This window comes from Theropithecus gelada, chromosome 1 (genome assembly GCF_003255815.1).
Source record: "Theropithecus gelada isolate Dixy chromosome 1, Tgel_1.0, whole genome shotgun sequence".
Taxonomy (NCBI): domain Eukaryota; kingdom Metazoa; phylum Chordata; class Mammalia; order Primates; family Cercopithecidae; genus Theropithecus; species Theropithecus gelada.
Window position 1 is genome coordinate 30,183,263 of NC_037668.1, and position 19,854 is coordinate 30,203,116.

At 57.4% G+C, this 19,854-nt stretch overlaps 2 protein-coding genes across 3 annotated transcripts in view; one reads left to right on the plus strand and one right to left on the minus strand.

Annotated features, from left to right (window-relative positions):
• TTLL10 (tubulin tyrosine ligase like 10) overlaps window positions 1-10,796 on the plus strand; it is an 18,467-nt gene extending 7,671 nt beyond the window's left edge. Inside the window, exons 11-13 of the mRNA XM_025386451.1 lie at window positions 9,280-9,396; window positions 9,771-9,864; window positions 10,302-10,796. Of these exons, the coding sequence (XP_025242236.1) occupies window positions 9,280-9,396; window positions 9,771-9,864; window positions 10,302-10,717 (627 nt within the window). The 3' untranslated portion in view covers window positions 10,718-10,796. The remainder of the gene's footprint in view (window positions 1-9,279; window positions 9,397-9,770; window positions 9,865-10,301) is intronic.
• A 4,564-nt stretch (window positions 10,797-15,360) lies between these two features.
• TNFRSF18 (TNF receptor superfamily member 18) lies at window positions 15,361-18,575 on the minus strand. Of its 2 annotated transcripts, none has more exons than XM_025386755.1 (5): window positions 18,248-18,575; window positions 17,289-17,411; window positions 16,230-16,317; window positions 15,898-16,079; window positions 15,361-15,811 (listed from the first exon to the last, which is right to left on the minus strand). In XM_025386755.1, exons 1-5 carry the CDS (start codon window positions 18,414-18,416, stop codon window positions 15,687-15,689), a joined length of 687 nt encoding a protein of 228 aa, XP_025242540.1. In that variant the 5' UTR covers window positions 18,417-18,575; the 3' UTR covers window positions 15,361-15,686. The 2 variants fall into 2 exon arrangements, with proteins under 2 accessions (XP_025242540.1, XP_025242531.1); XM_025386746.1 differs by having other exon boundaries at window positions 15,877-16,079.
• Window positions 18,576-19,854: the final 1,279 nt, after the last annotated feature.

Below are 19,854 nucleotides of genomic sequence, written 5' to 3' on the forward strand. Positions count from 1 at the left end.
TTTTTTTTTTTTTTTTTTTTTTTTTTTTTTGAGACAGTCTCACTCTGTCGCCCAGGCTGGAGTGCAATGGCACAATCTCAGCTCACTGCAACCTCCACCTCCTGGGTCCAAGCGATTCTCCTGCCTCAGCCTGCCAAGAAGCTGGGATTACAGGCATGTGCTACCACGCCCAGCTAATTTTTGTATTTTTAGTATAGACGGGGTTTCACCATGTTGGCCAGGCTGGTCTCAATCTCCTGACCTCATAATCTGCCCGCCTCAGCCTCCCGAAGTGCTGGGTGTGAGCCACCGCGCCCAGCCATGTATCCCTTTCATACAACATTCCTTCATATGGGTGGACCATATCTTGTCATCAGTTGGTGGACGCTGAGTTTTATTATTGATCTATTATGAAACGCTGTTTGTATGAACATATATTTTCAGTTCTCCTGGGAAAATACCCAAGAATGGAGTCGTGGGGTCACAGGATAACACACTTTAACTTAACCATGAACCACTTGTCCAGTTTCTCCAGATCTTGCCAACACTTGTTATTTTCCTTTCTTTTTTAAAAAAATCACCATCCAGTCTGGGTGCAGGGATACCTCATTGTGGGCTTGATTTCCATTTTGCTAATGACAAATAACTTCATGTGTTCACTGGCCAGCTGTGTATATGCTTTAGAGAAATGTCTATTCAAACGCTGTGGCTGGTCTTTATTGTCCAGTTGTAAAGGTTTTTTTTGTTGTTGTTGTTTTGAGGCGGAGTCTCGCTCCGTCGCCCAGGTTGGAGTGCAGTAGCCCAATCTCAGCTCACTGCAACCTCGCCTCCCAGGTTCAAGAGATTCTCCTGCCTCAGCCTCCCTAGTAGCCGGGATTACAGGCACCCACCACCATGCTTGGCTAATTTTTGTATTTTTAGCAGAGACTGGGTTTTACCGTGTTGGCCAGGCTAGTCTCAAACTCCTGACCTCAGGCGATCTGCCCACTTTGGCCTCTCAAAGTGCTAGGATTACAGGTGTGAGCCACTGCACCCAGCCTCATCGAAATTTTAATAGGCATTGCGTTGAATCTGTAGGTCACGTAGTAATGACATCTTAACAATATTTAGTCTTCTGATCTATGAACATAGGATGCCTTTCCATTTTTCTAGGTCGTCTTCCCTTTCTTTCAGCAATGCTTTGTAGTTTTCAGGATACAAGTCTGTCACCGAGGGCAAATGTTATTCCTAGGTATTTTATTATTTTGGCACTTGTGAATAGAATTTATTTTATTTTATTTTATTTTTATTTTTTTGAGACGGAGTCTCACTCTGTCACCCAGGCTGGAGTGCAGTGGCCGGATCTCGGCTCACTGCAAGCTCCGCCTCCCGGGTTTACGCCATTCTCCCGCCTCAGCCTCCCAAGTAGCTGGGACTACAGGCGCTCGCCACCTCGCCTGGCTAGTTTTTTGTACTTTTTAGTAGAGACGGGGTTTCAGCGTGTTAGCCAGGATGGTCTTGATCTCCTGACCTCGTGATCCGCCCGTCTCGGCCTCCCAAAGTGCTGGGATTACAGGCGTGAGCCACCGCTCCCGGCAGAATTATTTTTTAAATTTCCTTTTTGGATTGTCCATTGTTAGTGTATAAAAATAAAACTGATTTTTGTGTGTTGATCTTGTATCCTACAACTTTGCTGAATTCACTTATTAGCTCCCTGTGTGTGTGTGTTCTTCAAGATTTTTATGTAAGGATCATGTCGTCTGGGAATAAAAACAGCTTTACCTCCTCCTTTCAAATATATATGCATTTTATTTCTTTTCTTACATATTGCCGGCTACTTCCAGAACAATTTTGAAAAGTAGCAGCAGGCCGGGCGCGGTGGCTCAAGCCTGTAATCCCAGCACTTTGGGAGGCCGAGGCGGGCAGATCACGAGGTCAGGAGATCGAGACCATCCTGGCTAACACGGTGAAACCCCATCTCTACTAAAAAATACAAAAAACTAGCCGGGCGTGGTGGCGGGCGCCTGTAGTCCCAGCTACTCGGGAGGCTGAGGCAGGAGAATGGCGGGAACCCGGGAGGTGGAGCTTGCAGTGAGCTAAGATCACGCCACTGCACTCCAGCCTGGGCGACAGAGTGAGACTCCACCTCAAAAAAAGAAAAGAAAAGAAAAGAAAAGTAGCAGCAAAAGCAGTCATCCTTGTTTGTTCCTGATCTGAGGAGGTTTCTCATAAATACCCTCGTCAGGCTGAGGAAGTTGCCTTCTGTTCCCAATTGGTTAAGTGGTTTTTGTTAATATTATAGAAGGATGTTGAAATCTGTCAAATGCTTTCTCTGTATCCACTGAGATGATCATGTCTTATTCTCCCATCATTACATTAATGTGTTGTATTGCATTGATTAACTTTCATTTATTTATTTTTTTATTTTTGGAGGTGGAGTCTCGCTCTGTCGCCCAGGCTGGAGTACAGTGGCCAGATCTCAGCTCACTGCAAGCTCCGCCTCCCGGGTTTACGCCATTGTCCTGCCTCAGCCTCCCGAGTAGCTGGGACCACAGGCGCCGCCACCTCGCCCGGCTAAGTTTTTGTATTTTTAGTAGAGACGGGGTTTCACCGTGTTCACCAGGATGGTCTCGATCTCCTGACCTCGTGATCCGCCCGTCTCGGCCACCCAAAGTGCTGGGATTACAGGCTTGAGCCACCGCGCCCAGCCTGATTAACTTTCATATGACAAACCTCACCTGATGATAGTATTGAACCATTTACATTTAAATATGCTGTTGGATTTGGTTTGCTAGTATTTTAATGAGGATTTTTGTGTCTGTGCTTATAAGCAATATTGGTCTGTAGCGTTCTTTTCATGAATGTCTCTGACTGGGTTGGTATTAAGGTAACACTGGTCTCACAGCATGTTAGGATGTGTTCTTCCTCTTTTATTTTTGGAGTCTTTGTGAAGGATTGGTGTTAATTCTTTGTTTGGAATAATTCACCAGTAAAGTCACCTGGGTTTTTCTTTGTAAGAAAGTTTATTATTATTATTATTACTAATACTACTGTAATCTTTACCTGTTATAGGTCCATTCAGATTTTCTAATCGTTAGTCTGGTCTGGTTTGTTTTTCTTTTTCTTTTCTTTTTTTTTTTTTTTTGGAGACGGAGTCTCACTCTGTCACCCAGGCTGGAGTGTGGTGGCGCGATCTCAGCTCACTGCAACCTCTGCCTCCCAGGTTCAAGTGATTCTCCTGCCTCAGTCTCCCAAGTAGCTGAGACTACAGGCGAGTGCCACCATTCCCAGCTGATTTTTTGTATTTTTAGTACAGATGGAGTTTCCCCATGTTAGCCAGGATGGTCTCGATCTCCTGACCTCGTGATCTGCCCGCCTCAGCCTCCCAAAGTGCTGGGATTACAGTAGTCTGGTTTGTTTTTTTAAAGAATTTGTCCATTTCACTGGGCATGGTGGCTCACGCCTGTAATCCCAACGCTTTGAGAGGCTGAGGTGGGTGGATCATGAGGTCAGGAGATCAAGACCATCCTGGCTAACACTGTGAAACCCTGTCTCTACTAAAAACTAAAAAAATTAGCGGGCATAGTGGCGGGTGCCTGTAGGCCCAGCTACTCGGGAGGCTGAGACAGGAGAATCGTGTGAACCAGGGAGGCGGAGCTTGTAGTGAGCCGAGATTGTGCCACTGCACTCCAGCCTGGGCGACAGAGCCAGACTCCATCTCAAAAAAAAAAAAAAAGAATTTGTCCATTTCTTCTAGGTTATCTAATTTGTTTAGTGTACGTAGTATTCCCTTGTCATCCTTTTAATCAATATAAAGTCTTTTTCCCCTGATTTTAGTGATTTGATTATTCTCTCCTTTTTTTTTTCCTTTTTGGTCAGTCTAAGGCTTTATCAATTTTGTTGATCTTTTCAATGAACCAACTCCTGGTTTCACTGATTTTTTCTCTACTGTTTTCTATTCCATTTATTTCCAGTCACGTCTTTATTATTTCCTTCTTACTGCTTGCTTGGGGTTTCGTTTGCTCTCCTTTTTCTAATTTTTTTTTTTGAGGTGGAGTCTCGCTCTGTCATCCAGGCTGGAGTGCAGTGGCACGATTCCACTCACGGCAACCTCTGCCTCCCGGGTTCAAGCGATTCTCCTGCCTCAGCTTCCCGAGTCGCTGGGAGTATGGGCACGCGCCACCGCTCCCGGCGAATTTTTTTGTGTTTTTAGTGGAGACGGGGTTTCACCTTGCTGGCCAGGCTCATCTCAAACCCTCTTTTTCTAATTTCTTAAGGTCAAAACTTAGGTTATGATTCCAGTTTTTTCTTCTTGCTTAAGGTAGGTGCTTAGTGCTATGAACTTCCCCATGACCACCACTTTTGATGCATCCATAAGATTTTGTGTGTTGTCTCCAAGTATTTTTATTTTTATATTTTATTTTATTTTATTTGAGATGGAGTTTCATTCTTGTCACCCAGGCCGGAGTGTAATGGTGCAATCTCAGCTCACTGCAACCTCGCCTCCCAGGTTTAAGCGATTCTCCTGCCTCAGCCTCCCGAGTAGCTGGGATTACAGGCACGTGCCACCACGCCCAGCTAATTTTTTTTGTATTATTAGTAGAGATGGGGTTTCACCATGTTGGCCAGGCTGGTCTTGAACTGCTGACCTCAGGTGATCCGCCTGCCTCGGCCTCCCAAAGTGCTGGGATTATAGGCGTGAGCCACGACACTTAACCTCAAAGTATTTTTAAGTTTCCTTTGTGAGCTTTTCTTTGACCCATTAGTTGCTTAAGGGCATGTTATTTAATTTCCACATATTTGTGATTTTTCCAATTTTCCTTCGGTTATTGACTTCTAATTTCATTCCATTGTGTCAGACAACATACTTCATTATTTCAACCCTTTAAAAAGTATTGAAGAATTGTTGGAGCTGGTGTGGCGGCACATACCTGGGATCCCAGGTCGTTGCTTAAGCCCAGGAGTTTGAGTCCCGCCTGGGCAACATAGCAAAACCCCATCTTTAAAAAAACAACAAACAAACTTACTATTCATTAAGTAAATCATTAAAAAAATTTAAAAACCACTTGAAACTTGTTTGTGGCCCAGCATATGGTTTCTCCTGGAGAATATCCATGTGCACTGGGGAAGGATGTGTGTCCTGCCTTTGGGTGGAGGGTTCTGTGGGTGTCTGTTAGGTCTGTTTGGTTTATCACGTTGTTCAAGTCTTCTATTCACTTGTTAGTCTTCTGTCTCTGTGCTGAAAGTGGGATATTCAGTTGTCTGTTTCTCCCTCCAATCTGTCCGTTTTTGGCTTTGTATGTTTTGAGGTTCTGTTGTTGGGTTCGTGTATGTTTATGATTATTAGATCTTCTTGGTTTATCATTGTAAAACTTTTCTTTTACTCTGTAGTAATAATTTTGGTTGTAAAGTCTATTTTCTTTGATATTAGTAGAGCCACTCCAGTTCTACTTTGGTTACCATTTGCATGGTATATCTTTTTCCATCCCTTTACTTTCCACCTATTTTTGTCTCTGAAACTTAAGTATCTTTTGTAGATGGTATATCATGTTTTTTAATGCACCCCGTCAATGTCTCTTAGTCGGAAAGTTTAATTCACTTACATTTAATATAATTACTGATAAGGTAGGATTTACATACGCTATTTTGTTATTTGTTTTCTATGTCTTATGTCTTTTTTGTTCCTCAATTTCTCCATTACTGCCTCCTGTTGTTTTAGAGAGATATTTTCTAGTGTAACTTTTTTTTTTTTTTTTGAAACAGAGTTTCACTCTTGTTGCCCAGGCTGGAGTGCAATGGCGTGATCTCAGCTCACTGCAACCTCCACCTCCCGGATTCAAGCGATTGTCCTGCCTCAGCTTCCCTAGTAGCTGGGATTTACAGGCCCCCGCCAGGCCCAGCTAATTTTCTGTATTTTTAGTAGAGACGGAGTTTCACTATGTTGCCCAGGCTTTTCTCAAACTCCTGACCTCAGGTGATCCACCCGCTTCAGCCCCCCAGCGTGCTGGGATTACAAGCATAAGCCACCACGTCCGGCTTAGTGTAGCATTTTAATTACCTTGTCATTTCTTTTACTATATGTTTTTGAGTTATTTTAGTGGTTATTCTGAGGATTGCCATTAATATCATATCTTAAATTTACTACAATTAGGGTGAGTCTGGTGGCTTATGCCTGTAATCCCAGTGCTTTGGGAGGCTGAGGCAAGAAGATCACATGAGGCCAGGAGTCTGAAAGCAGCCTGGGCAACATAGTGAGACCCCATCTCTAAAAAACAAAATTGGCTCAGCATGGTGGTGTGCACCTTCGGTCCTAGCTACTCGGGGAGCTGAGATGGGAGGATCACTTGAGCCCAGGAGGTCAAGGCTGCAGGCAGCCACAGTCAAACCACTGTACCCCAGCCTAGGCGACACAGCAAGACCCTGTTTCTAAAATAAAAAGTGTTTTAAAATAAACAATTCAGTTGTTATTAACACCAAGTTAATTTCAAAAGTATACAAAAACACTGCTTCTACACAGCCCCGCCCCTCCCTTACGCTGTTGCCAGAAATTACAGCGGGGTGTGTTTGTGTCCGTCAACATGGATTCATAATTATTGTTATATACAGTTGTCTTTTAGGAGAAGACAATCACATACAAAAATACATCTATTCTGTCTCTTATTTAATTACACAACGACCTTTACCGGGGCTCTTTATTTCCAGCCATGAATTCAAGTTACTGTCTAGTGTCCTTTCGTTTCAGTCTGAAGGACTGTAGGGCAGGTCGGCCTCTGCTTTTGTTTATCCGGAATGTCTTAATTTCCCCTTCATTTTTCTTTTTTTTTTTTTTTTTTTTTTTTTTTTGAGACGGAGTCTCGCGCTGTCGCCCAGGCTGGAGTGCAGTGGCCGGATCTCAGCTCACTGCAAGCTCCGCCTCCCGGGTTCACGCCATTCTCCTGCCTCAGCCTCCCGAGTAGCTGGGACTACAGGCGCTGCCACCTCGCCCGGCTATTTTTTGTATTTCTTAGTAGAGACGGGGTTTCACCGTGTTAGCCAGGATGGTCTCGATCTCCTGACCTCGTGATCCGCCCATCTCGGCCTCCCAAAGTGCTGGGATTACAGGCTTGAGCCACCGCGCCCGGCCTCCCCTTCATTTTTCAAGCAGCTTTTGCTAGATGTAGAACTTTTGGTCAACAGTATTTTTCCTTTCGGTAATTTGAATATGTCATCCCACCGCCTGCCCACCTCACGACCTCTGATGAGAAACTGGTCATCTTTCTGTGGATGCCTCGTCCATGACAAGCTGCTTCTCTCCTGCTGATTTCGACGTTCTCTGTCTTTTGGAAGTTTGCTGATGAGGTGGTGGATCTCTGAGTTTATCCTACTTTGAGTTCATTTAGCTTCTTGAATGTGTTGGTTGTTTTTCATTAAATTGGGAGGTTTTCAGCCGTTATTTTTTCAAATATTGTTTCTGCTCCTTTCTCTTCTCTCCTTCTGAGACTCCCATTATGCATATGTTAGTCCATTTGGTGGTGTCCCACCCACAAGTCTCTGAGACTTTTTCTTCCCTCTCTCTTTCTTCTTTTGTTTTGAGACAGGGTCTCTGTCACCCAAGATGGAGTGCAGTGGTGCGATCTCAGCTCACTGCAGCCTCCTCCTCCTGGGCGCCAGCAATCGTCTGGCCTACCAGCCTCCCAAGTAGCTGGGACTACAGGCACGCACCACCACAGCTGGCTAATTTTTGTATTTTTAGTAGAGATGAGGTTTCACCATGTTGGCCAGGCTGGTCTCAAACTCCTGACTTCAAGCGATCCACCTGCCTTGGCCTCCCAAAGTGCTGGGATTATAGGCGTGAAGCCACTGCACCCGGCCTCTTTCTTCTTTCTGTTCCTCAGACGAAATAATCTCAATTGGCCTATCTGCAAACAACTCAAATCTGCTGTTGAGCCCTAGTGAATTTTTTTTTTTTTTTTTTTGAGACGGAGTCTCGCTCTGTCGCCCGGGCTGGAGTGCAGTGGCCAGATCTCAGCTCACTGCAAGCTCCGCCTCCCGGGTTCACGCCATTCTCCTGCCTCAGCCTCCCGAGTAGCTGGGACTACAGGCGCCCGCCACCTCGCCCGGCTAAGTTTTTGTATTTTTAGTAGAGACGGGGTTTCACTGTGTTAGCCAGTATGGTCTTGATCTCCTGACCTCATGATCCGCCCGTCTCGGCCTCCCAAAGTGCTGGGATTACAGGCTTGAGCCACCGCGCCCGGCCGAGCCCTAGTGAATTTTTTATTTGTTCTACTTTTCAACTTCAGAATTTCTATTTGATTCTCTTTTATAATTTTTCTCTCTTCACCGATATTCTCTATTATTTGATGAAACATCATCCTCATATTTCTTTTTTTTAAATAGTCTCACTGTGTCACCCAGGCTAGAGTGCAGTGGCACAATCTCAGCTCACCACAGCCTCTGCCTCTTGGGCTCAAGCAGTCCTCCCACCTCAGCCTCCCAAGTAGGTGGGACTACAGGCACACACCACCATGCTTAGCTAATTTTGTTAATTTTTTTGTAGAGCTAAGGTCTCGCTTTATTGCCCAGGCTGATCCCAGACTCTTGAGCTCAAGTGATCTTCCCGCCTCGGCCTCCCAAAGTGCTGGGACTACAGGTGTGAGCTATGTGCCTGGCCAATTTTTGTATTTTTAGTAGAGATGGGGTTTCACCATGTTGGCTAGGCTGGTCTCAAACTCCTGAGCTCAAGTGATCCTCCTGCCTCGGCCTCCCAAAATGCTGGGACTACAGGTGTGAGCCACACACCCGGCCCTCATACTTTCTGTTAGTCCTTTCAAGTGGGATCTTCCAAAGAACTACCAGACATAAGAAAACAAATACTTACAATTTTTTTCATAAATGAGGTCTATTTTTCTATCTCCAGTTCTGGGGATGCACGCCGTTGTTTTTTGAGGCTACAGCTGAGCTGGGGAGCAGAGGAGAAAACCAGAGCACATTAAAAAACGACAAAATTCACCGTTCTTACCAAGATTCGAGATTTTATGTATCCCATTTGCTATCCGTCTCTTCTGCTCTGAAAGAACTGCTCCAGGGCAGAGATTTCTTGTGAGTTTTGCTCACTCGTGTATCTCCAGGGCCTGGCACAGGGCAGGAGCTCCAGGATTTTGTTGGCTGAGTTTCTGGCTGTGAGCCTGTGATGCTGAGTGCACGAACGTGGGGGCAGGTGTGGTTGTACAGGTGTGGGTTCAGATGGGAGTGCCGGTGAGGGATGTGGCTGTGGCTCTTCAGACCTGGGGTGTGATCAGGGCCTACAGGCCACAGCCAGGATGCCTCCCTGTCTCCCTGCAGAAGCGGATGCAGCAGATCATGGCCCACTGCTTTCTGGCCGCCAAGTCCAAGCTGGAGTGCAAGCTGGGTTACTTTGACCTCATCGGCTGTGACTTCCTGATTGATGACAACTTCAAGGTGCTCTCCTGGGTGGCGGGGGCACGGGAGGCAGATGCAAGGAGGCAGGGGCCATCTGCACACACCCTAACCACACTGGCAGGCCCCAGGCAGACTCTGCAGTCAGCCCCCACCCTGCCTGCATGCAGCCCTGGGGATGGATGTATCCACGAGGCTCACCTCCTCTGCAGCTGGGACGGACCTGCACCCCCTCCTCAGGGCAGCCCCTCAGGCCAGAGCTTCAGACCCTCAGAGTTTCAGTGGACAAACAGGGGAGCAACGCTATAGAAAGGAAGCAACCTCCCAGAGCCACCTGGCTGAATGAGGACCAGGGCCTCTGCCCTGCTGGCCCAGTGGGCTCGGGGTGGGGAGGGTCTGACTGGCGTCTGGTGCAGGTATGGCTGCTGGAGATGAATTCCAACCCAGCCCTGCACACCAACTGCGAGGTCCTGAAGGAGGTCATCCCAGGTGTGGTCATCGAGACCCTGGGTGAGCCCTCCAAGCCCCCACCCCACACCCCCACAGCCTGCCCAGTCTTGAATGCCCACCCGCCCTCTTCCCAAGTTCAGACCCCCACAGATGGGGCTATTCCACCTTCTGTGTGGCAGCGCCGCCCCTGCCCCCACCTTCCCCACCCCTCACACCCTCCCCACCCCTCACACCCTCCCCGCCCCTCCTGCTCCTCCCAGTCCCAGCCTCTGGCCCCCACCTTCCCCACCCCTCACACCCTCCCCACACCTCACACCCTCCCCACCCCTCACACCTTCCCCACACCTCACACCCTCCCCGCCCCTCACACCTTCCCCACACCTCACACCCTCCCCACCCCTCACACCTTCCCACACCTCACACCCTCCCCGCCCCTCCTGCTCCTCCCAGTCCCAGCCTCTGCCCCCCACTTACCCCCTCTCCCCCGCCTGCACCAGACCTGGCACTGGAGACCTTCCAGAAGAGCCTGCGCGGCCAGAAGATGCTGCCTCTGCTGTCCCAGCGTCGCTTCGTGCTCCTGCACAACGGAGAGGCCGACGTGTGGCCGCGCCTGGGGGGCTCCTGCAGCCTCCGCCGACGGCTGCCTCCGCCCACCCGCCAGGCCAAGTCCTCCGGGCCACCCACGCCGCGTGCCCCAGACCAGCCGAGCACCCGCAGGCCTGTGCCACCTCCCTTGGCACCGCAGCATCCCCAGTTGCCCGGCCCCACTCCTGACCCAGATAGCGCCCACGACGGGCAGCCCCAGGCCCCGGGCAAGGAGCAGTCGGGCACAGGCGACAGGCACCCGGAGCAAGAGCCTTCCCCGGGGACAGCCAAGGAGAAACGCAAGGAGCCCGAGAACGCGAGGCCCTAGGGGCGGCCACCCACGCCCCACACCCCACGCCCCAGCCACACTGCCCGCCTTCAGGGACCTATAAAGGCTACTTTGTTACAAACACGGTCTCTGCAGCGGTCCTGCCACCTCAGCGCCCCGAGCCCATGCCCACCGGGGTCGCCCCCCACCACGCCGGCACTGGCCCGAAAGATGCTCCCCTGGGACTTCCCCTGCCCCCAGGCCCCAGTAGCCCCCACTCCATGGCTGGGCCCTGTCCCTGAGGAGACTGTGCTGAGGGAGGGGGGTCTCCACGGCTGGGCCCAGTCCTGGGGGGCTGTCCTGAGGGAGGGGGGTCCCCACAGCTGGCCTATGCTCCCTCCCGGGCTGCCCCATCCTGGGCTCCCGCCCATCACCCTGAGCCCCTCAGCACCAGGACCCTCCTGCAGCCCTGTGACCCCACGGCCCCCATGGCCTGGCCTGCGATCCGCCATTGCTTGGTGTCCCCAGGAAGGGTCTGGACCCCATGGGCCCCTCTGAACCCTGCTGGAGCTCCAAAGGAGGACCCCCCTTGAGCCCAGGATTGCTGCCGTGGGCACCCACAGGGCTCGCCCTAGCCCGCCCGGCACAGAACCTTCCTGGGCCTTCAAGTCCCAGGCCTGGCGCTCCAGCTCCACGAGCCCCCAACCTTCCTACAGTGGCCCCAGGACTTAGCCAGGGGTGAGGGGCACAGGGCAGCTGGCCCCGACAGGAGGATCCCACAGAAGACTTGCTGAGCCCACACTGGCCAGGCCCCAGTCAGCCCTGTGTGGCCGCCGATGGTTCTATGCCCTGTGGGCTTGGGGGTTTGCGAGGAGAGCTCTGGCAGCCCAGGGCCTCTGAGGCGTCCACCCTACCCACCCCCTCAGCCACCTCCCACCCAGAGAGCTAAAGTATACAGGCCTCTCCCAATGGCTGGCTCAAGTCCCCTGTGCCTCCCAAGTCGAGACCTGAGGATTGGGGGTCCCTCCCCCAGGCCCACCCCCTGCATGCCCTGCCCCCAACTCCACAGGGTCACGGCCAAGTCGCCGGTTCCTCCTCCTGCGCTGCACAGCAGCCACGGGGGACCGAGGGGCCAGCAGAGTCAGCCTTGGCCCCGCGGCCACCCTGCGCTTCACGGGAATGGCAGCTCCATTCCCTGGGATTCGGCAGCCCAGCCACCACTGGAATGCACCGTCGGCTGTGGTCTCTGGCCAGCACAGCAGGTGGGGCACAGCCAGGGTGCCAGGGAGAGGAGAAGGCGGGACAGAGGGAACTGGGGCCCACAGAGGCCAAAGAGGCCCCAGGTCTCAGAGCCAGTGAGGAGCCACCCCAAGCCAGGGGCAGCCCCAACCAACATGGTCCTGCCGCTGGGGCCTGGAGCGGGGGTTCCCAGGTGAGAGGCTGGGCACACATCTGGCATTGTGATGGGGCCCCCAGTCTCCTCCCAGCAGGTCTGCTGGACGCTCTAGGGGACCAAGGGCAGCAGCAGCCTGCTCGGCAGCCCACCGAGGCTGGGGAGGGGTGAAGCAGGAGGGGCCTGGGAGGGGTGAAGCTTCCATGGCTGGTCAAGCACCCAGGACTTGGTAAGTCCACACCTGCTCTTAGGAGTCAGGGCCACATTGCCTGGCGGCTTCCAAGGCCACTACACCGCCACATCACTTCGGGGTCCTCCCGACGCTGCCCTCTGCTCTTGCCACCCAGATGTCCCTGGGGCCTCTGTGCCCTCCGGCCTCTGCCCCCGGATCTGCCCCACATGCCTGGTGCTGTGTCGTGCCACGATCCCAGGTCAGGACCACGTCCCCTGGTGACACTGGAACTGTCCAGCTCCCCTCCCTGTGGTGGGTGGGGTTACACCCCCAGGCTCAGGGGCCCCAAGATGTCAGCAGAGGTCACCTGAGCCCGAGGGGACAACGGAGCCTTTGTCGTCCCTGGGCCCTGATTGGATGTGTCACCGCCAGAACCCATGAGGACGGTGCACGTTGGCAGTGGCCTGCCCTGTCCTGACCGAGCCCCACCCCCCGCAACCCAAGGTCCCCCAAAGGCCTAAGCTGAGGATCCAGATGCTGCTCAGGAGTCCTTGATGCCCCAAAGAGCCCAAAAGTCAATGAATAAACAAGGTTTCCAGAGAACCCAGGAGCAACGGCCACGTCCCCACCACCCAGTCCATAAGTGCTCATCTTCGAAGCCACAACGGCATGGACCACCAGGGAGGGGGGACTGTGGGTGCCTGAGTATCTGGCAGTACAAGGTGCTCCCCAATACTCAAGTGAAGTGACCAGCCAGGGGCCACAGGAAAGGCCTCAGAACCCCTCCCAGACATGAGGAGTTCAGGCAGGGCTGGGGCACTTCCCGGAGACGACGCCAAGCTGGAGCCTGGGATCCAAGGTAGAGGCTCCTGACAGCTGACGCCCCCCACATCCCCCCTCCCCCTCTCTCTTCCACGGGTGAGTCCTGGGTCCTGCTGCCAGGTAGGGGACTCAAGGGGAAGGCATGGGGGAGTCAGCTGCCCCCATTCAGTGCCCCCAGGCACAGCCACACACCCTCCATCCCCACAGCCTCCATCGTGGGGCCTGGCCAGCACAGACCCTCACCAGCAGCCAGAGCCTGGGGTCAGCTGAGGGCCAGTGGGCCTGCGTGTCTGTTTCAGCTGAAGAGACCTCGGACCCTGGAGGACTTGAGGCCTGCGTGTCCATGGGCCCCTGTGCCCCCGCCCCCTCCAGCCCCTCTCCCCTGGGTGTGTCTTTAAGACCGGGACCAGGACAACCGAATTACCAACTCCGGAAAGACCCCGAATTCCTCGAGTTTCCGGGAAGATGAGATGTGTGTGGGGCGGGGTCTGCTTCCTCCCCCACGCCAGGCGCCTCGGCCTCCCATGAGGGTCACTGGCCAAGAGGAGCGAGTCCTCTCCTGTGCTGTCCTCAGAGCTTCCCCAGCATCGGAGGGGACAGCGGTGACGACCCAGGTCCTGGTTGGACCACAGACCCCAGCAGCTGGGGCAGCCGGGGGCCACCTGTCCCTCAAGGACCTCCCACCTGTCCTGGGGCTGGGAAAGGCTGTGTCCAGCTCTGTCCGGGTGGGAAGGGGCTCCCGCCACAGGTGTCCCTGTCAGCTGCGGGCTTCGGTCCCGCTCTCAGTGGAGGGTGGGGAGGGGGCTGGCTGCGGGGGAGGCTCCGGGGCGGCCGGAAGCGCTTCTGGGAACAGAGGTGGCCTCAGGCCCTTTTCTCAAAAGTCCGACGCCAGCGGGAGGCCGGGGCGGCTGCGGTTTTCCGGGCGGAGGGAGGCCGCGCTGTGCCAGTGGGTCGGGCTTCCAGGTGGAGCAGGGGCCCTCCCCTCCCCGGGGAGCCGAGATCACCGCGCCCCGAGTGGGAGGGGGCTGCTGGGGGGGACGCTCCGCGGCGCACCGGCCCCTTCTCCGCACCCGGCGCCGCCCGGCCCTCCGCGCCCCGGGACCCCCTCCTCGGCCTCCCCCCGAGACCCCCGGAGGCGCACCCGCCCCCACGCGCGAGTCCCCCGCGCCTCCCCCGGGCTCCGCGACGCGCGCTGGGGCCCCCCCCAGGCCCGGAGGTTCGCGCTTCAGGTGAAGCCCGTGGGCGGGCCCGGGAGGAGCCGGAGACTCCGGAGACCCCGCCCCGAGCCCGCCCCGCATCCCGCGGAATCCCCCGCCCGCCGCTGTGCGTCAGCCCCGCCGCCCCCGCGCTGACGTTTCCGCGCCGAGGCCCACGCGAAGCCGCCCACGAGGAGTTTCCGCGCTGAGTCAGCCCCGCGGGACCCGCACTGCGCGGGCCGCCGGTGTTTTCTGGGGAAGGTGCGGGACGGCCCCGGTGTGGGGGACGCGTGAGGGGAGCCGGGGCCGGGCGGGGGGAACCCGGGCTGCAGGCAGGAGTGCGCGGGGCAGGGCCCGACCGCTCAGCCGCCCCGGGGCTCGCACGGGAGGAGCGCACCGAGCCCAGTGCCCAGTGCCCAGTACCCAGCCCCGAGCCCAGTACGCCACAGCGCCGAAAGGCCAGGTCCTGCTTCCAGGGCTGGGCACCTTCCCCGGTGTCCCTGTGCCCCCCTTGGGCTCTCCACACTCTGGGTCCCATGTGGGGTGGGTGCTGATGCCGCCTCTGCCCCATCCACCTATTGTGAGCTGGGCCCGCCGCCCACTGGGAGTTGAGCTGGGAGCCAGGTGTGCGGTGCCTCCTGGATGCTGCTGAGGGGCCTGCACCGGCCTGCCCGCCACTCCCCGGTAGCAGAGCGAGCTGGTATCAGATCTCACCTGGAGCAGGAGGCTGGGCAGGCCAAGGGTGGGGTGATGAGGAGAGAGGGCTGGCCTGGAGACGGGGCCCCCACCACTGGAAAGTGCTGGATGTGAGTCCTGGGCTCTGGGCACCCAGGGGCCGGCAGGCTGTGTGGCCAGAAACCAGAGATCCAGGGGTGCCAGAGAAGAGCCCCCTAACTGGGGAAGCCGCTGAGCCTGTATCCCTGAGGATCACTGGGCCTAGGACTGGAATGGCCCCTCCTCGGGCCCCACCCCCACCCGGCCAGGAGTTCCCGGAATGGGCCCTGGCTGCCCTCCCCTTTGCCCCCTGTGGAGGGGACCACGGCCAGGCATGGGCACGGTGCCCCAAAGCCCAGCCCCGGCGCCCCTTCCGCCCCCAGCACCCAGCATGCGTCCACTCAGGTCACTGGACAAGTGTTTATTGAAGGCCCCAAGCAGCCGGGTCCCGTCCTGGGCACTGCACACCCGCCGGCACAGCCTCCCGTCCTAAGACCCCACCCCAGCAGTGCCGTAAGGGAGGAAGGGGGCCATGGCTGTGTCTCTCTCTCACTCCTGCGGGGCCCAGCTGTGGCCGCCGACCTGCATGGTCCAGGGCGCTGCTCACTGCCACCTTCCTGCACCCACTTCTGCTGCCAGGGGAGCCAGGCCCGGCCCAGAGCAGAATTCGGAGCCCGGGGAGCTCCTAGGGAGGGGCTGGCTGCAGTCGGTGGCCCAGGAGGATGGCCAGGCTCACACCCACAGGTCTCCCAGCCGCCCCTTCTCCTCTGCCAGCCGCTCGCCCCGCTCCTCCTCAGGGAACTGGCAGCTGCTGGCGTCTTCGGTCGACGGCGGCACCTCCAGCAGTAGCTGGGTCTCTGCAGAGGGGCCACGGTCAGCAGGCAGCCAGGCCCCCACCTCCCCCCACCAGGCTGTGACTGACCTCGGGGCCCCGTGGGCTGACTCCTCAGCTGCCAGATGTGCAGTCCAAGCTGGGCCGAGGTCAGGAGGAGGACGCAGGCGGCCACGGCCAGGAGGACGATGGTCAGCCACCCAGGCGGCTCTGCCGGCGGGGACCCTGGGACGCACACGGCGTTGTGGGTCTTGTTTCCAGGGAACACGGTGAGAAACCCAAACTGGGTGCAGCTGGAATACACGGACACAGCCCCCAGTCAGCCCCCGGCTGCTGTCCTCGGCGCTGTCTGGGGCTCGCCACAGTGCAAGGGACAGGAGAGGACCCTTCCTTAGAGTGAGCCTGGACCACCCAGCCGCCGGCAGGGCCTACCCAGGACTCACTCTGTCCAAGGTTTGCAGTGGCCGTCGTGGCCCCTGGAGAAGGTCCCCAAGGCACAGTCGACACACCTGAAGCCAAAACTGAATTTCCCTGGTGCGGGGTCGGGGGATTGGGGAGGGAAGGAGGGAGGGAAGCTGCTGGAGTTGCTGGGATGGATGAGGATGGAGTCAGGCCAGTGCAGGGGTCCATCTGGGGTCTGGCTGCTGAGTCGAATGCCCCCCCCACATCATCCATTCAACAGAGTTCTTGATGGCCCAGGACTGGGGCCCTGCATGTCAGTGCCCGCGTCTGCCCATCCCAGATGGGGCGTCTGGGGTGGGACCTGGGGAGGGCACCTGGGGGAGGAGCGCAGAGTGCACTGGGCCTGCCCATTGGGGGCTGAGGGCGGGCAGAGGCCAGGCAGGACTCAGTAGAACAGAGGGTCCCAGAAAGAGTGAGGCTGGGTCCCAGCTGACCCCAGACCCTGCCCTGTCCAACCTCACACAGCCTCCCTAGTTCTACTTCCTCACAGCCCCCATGTGCCCAGCCTGGCCCCTCCCGTCAGGTAAACAAGCCGCCAAGAGGACCTGAGCTGCTCGTTCCAGGAGGAGGTGTAGCCCCAGGGCCCAGACAGGACTCTGGGGGGCACAGGGCAGGCTCGGGGCCCAGACAGGACTCTGGGGGGCACAGGGCAGGCTCGGGGCCCAGACAGGACTCGGGGGGCACAGGGCAGGCTCGGGGCCCAGACAGGACTCGGGGGGCACAGGGCAGGCTCGCTCGGTATTCGCTGAGGACAGACAGGATGGGTGTCCCAGGCTTGAGAGCCAGACAGCTCCCCACCCCCCGCAGGGTTCTCACAGTCCTCGTGCTGGATGGAAAAGCCCAGGCCGAGAAAGGGGGGACGAGACACTCCTGGAGTTGCATGGCCCGTGGTGCCTGAGCATGGCCTGGGCTGCCTGGCCTCACAGGACCCAGGACCCCACACACCACACATGCTGGACACCTGCGCCCATGAGCTCTGCCTCGGGCCCTAGTGGACCCCCTGGCCTGTGTGGACGCTCACAGGCACCTCCAGGACTTACCCTGGGGCTGCACCCCCTGGCCTGAGGGGCAAGGGTGGTGCTGGCAGGTCGTGCAGCAAGGGTTTCCGCAGTGGAATTCAGGCTGGACACACACGCAGTCCCACTCGGAACAGCACTCCTCGCCTGGGCAGGAGACAAGCCAGGCCCCCAGCAGCTGGGCTGAGGCCCCTCCTCGGCCCTCCAGGGGAGCGGGGTTGTCTGTTCCCCACCCACAGTCGGCTCCAGGGAGCGGAGGGCTCCTGGCCGGGAGTCCGGACGCTGGGTTTGTCCAGGTGTCTCTCTCTCCTGGGACCGTGTGGCCTGGGGCTGCTCCCCCTTTGTGCCCCACAGCTGCCTCTGCCCAGGCGCTGACTGCACCTGCCACCAGGGGCTGCCCCTGCGGGACCCAGGGATGGCCCCCAACAGTGCAAAGCCCCCTGGAGGCCCGTGGACACCTCAGAGGCTGCCTGCCTGGTCTCCAGGCGCCGCTGTCCCCACCAGCCACACTGGGCCTCTGGACAGAGCCTCCCTTTCCAACCCTGGAGGAAGAAGCTCTGAGGTGACTTCCTCTCCGGGCCGGCCGTGTCAGTTGAACCCTTACCCCCAGGTGCAGGTCAGAGGCAGGCAGCAGGCCAGACGGCGGTGCAGGGGGAGCTGGGCGATGGCCGAGGGTTCAGGACCCACCCAGCAGGACCTGGAACAGCCCTCCTCCACCTTGGGACCCCAGACCCCCCCTTGAGGGCGCTCCCACCTGGCTCGCCCCTGCTCCTCGCCGTGGGGACCTCTGGCTGGAGCTGGCACGCCTCCACCTCTCTCTGGGATCCTGCCTCCCTCCGGAAGGCTCTGGCCGCTGGCGACCCTGGGCCCACCCTCCTTAAACCTCAGCAGCGCCGGTGTGAGCACGGGAAGGGGCGCCCGCCCATCCCGGCTCCCGCGCCACGCCTTGGCCTGTCCGCGTTAAGTAAACACGGTTTACTTACCCTGGTAATCGCGGCAGCAGCGCGTCGGGTGAACGCGGCAGCAGCGTGCGTCCCTTCCCGTCCCGAGCAGGAGGCGCCCAGGGCCGCACCCGGGGCCCCCGGTGGGGCGCTGACCCAGGCTGGCCGCACACAGCAGCGCCAGGCAGCACAGGGTCCCGCAGGCACACATCGCCCCGTGCCGTGCCACGCTTGGGTTTCAGGAGGCCACGGCAAGTTGGACTCACCCCGTCCCCGTCCCCGTCCTCACCGCCCTGCCCGGAGGTGACTGGGACTGTTCCTGACCCGAGAGTTCCGCCCAGCGAGATGCGTGTGAGGAGGGGGTGTGGACGCTGCAGACACAGCCCGATCGCAGCAAGTCGCCGGCAGGGGCGGGGAAACCGGGCTGGCCGGGATCAGAAAGGTTTTCTGTGCAAAGTCTGCGGCCACGGCGGGCCCCGGTGCGGGGAGCGGGGGCGGTGTTCCACAGCTTGTCCGTGGGGGCTACCGGGAGAGTGGGACTCAGCCTCACCCTCTCCATCCCACCGCCTCTGGGTGGTGTCTGTGAGACCCCGAGAGGTCTCCACAAACCCTGGCCACCCCCAGAGAGCCTCAGCCATGGAGCCCAGCAATGGGGAACCCCACAGAATGGGGACGGGGCCCCTCAGCTCAGCGCGCCCCACCTGGCCGGCTCTGGGTGTGAAACTCACCATGGGCTGCAGGCCTGTGGGCTCCCTCCCCTCCCCCTTGCTTACAGCTCCCCAGGACCCCCCTCAGCTGCCAACCCAGGAAGCTCCCCAGGGCTTGGGAGGGAGCACCAGGAGGAGCTGGTAGGGAGACGAGAGGGTGCGTGGTGCCTCCTCGGGTCAGTGTCAGCCGCCCCCAAGGGCACCCAAGGCCCAGGGCAGAGCGACCTGCTGGGTCTGCCGTGTCTCAGGCAGGTTCCCATTCAGATCTCTCTGGAGCCATCTTCATCCATCACACCAGACAGATCCGGGTCCTGCAGGGCATTGAGGGGGAGCCCCTCGCAGAGCTCTTGGGAGGCCGTCCTATGTCTCTCTGAGCCTCAGTTTCCCCTGTGGGCACTGCAGGGTTCTGGGACCCTGCCTCCACCAGGAAGCCTCCCTGGATTGCGCAGCCCTGCTTCGGTGCCGTCCAGCACAGTAGAGACCCCAGGAATGCTGGAGGCGGGGGCTCGGGAACTTGAGCGTAGCTGTGCCCACAGCTGGATGTGGTTAGACACCTCTTTGAGACCTGCAGCCACCACCTCACCCCATAAGGCGGTTCCTCCTTTCCCAGGGTAAATGACGGGAATTAGCTGTTTGTGACACCCCGGAGTTCTCAGATCCAAGATGGAGGAGCCCGCCTTGGAGAGGCCGTCTTCAGACGCTGCAGAAAAGGAAGGGGTCTCTGCGGCTCCAGGCTGCCCGGACACTCAGACGGAGGCGGTGGGGCCATCTGGGCCTGGGGGCCTTTGAGGGGCCTGGAGATCTTCATTCCGCCCCTAGCCTAGGAGGGGCTCTGGGCCCCTGGATAGAAAGAGGTGCCGTCAGACCCGGACGCCTGGCGAAGGTGCTCAGGGAGGAGACCACGGGCAGGCTGGGCTGCGCCCCTGCCCGTTTCAAAACCCC

Excerpts from the sequence above, each read along its gene's own strand:
- TNFRSF18 (XM_025386746.1), bottom strand. The coding sequence starts at position 18,416 with ATGTGTGCCTGCGGGACCCTGTGCTGCCTGGCGCTGCTGTGTGCGGCC. Across the intron at positions 16,318-17,288 it reads CCAGGGGGTGCAGCCCCAGG|GGAAATTCAGTTTTGGCTTC; the intron begins GTAAGTCCTGGA and ends ACCCCGCACCAG. Across the intron at positions 16,080-16,229 it reads CACTGCAAACCTTGGACAGA|CTGCACCCAGTTTGGGTTTC; the intron begins GTGAGTCCTGGG and ends CGTGTATTCCAG.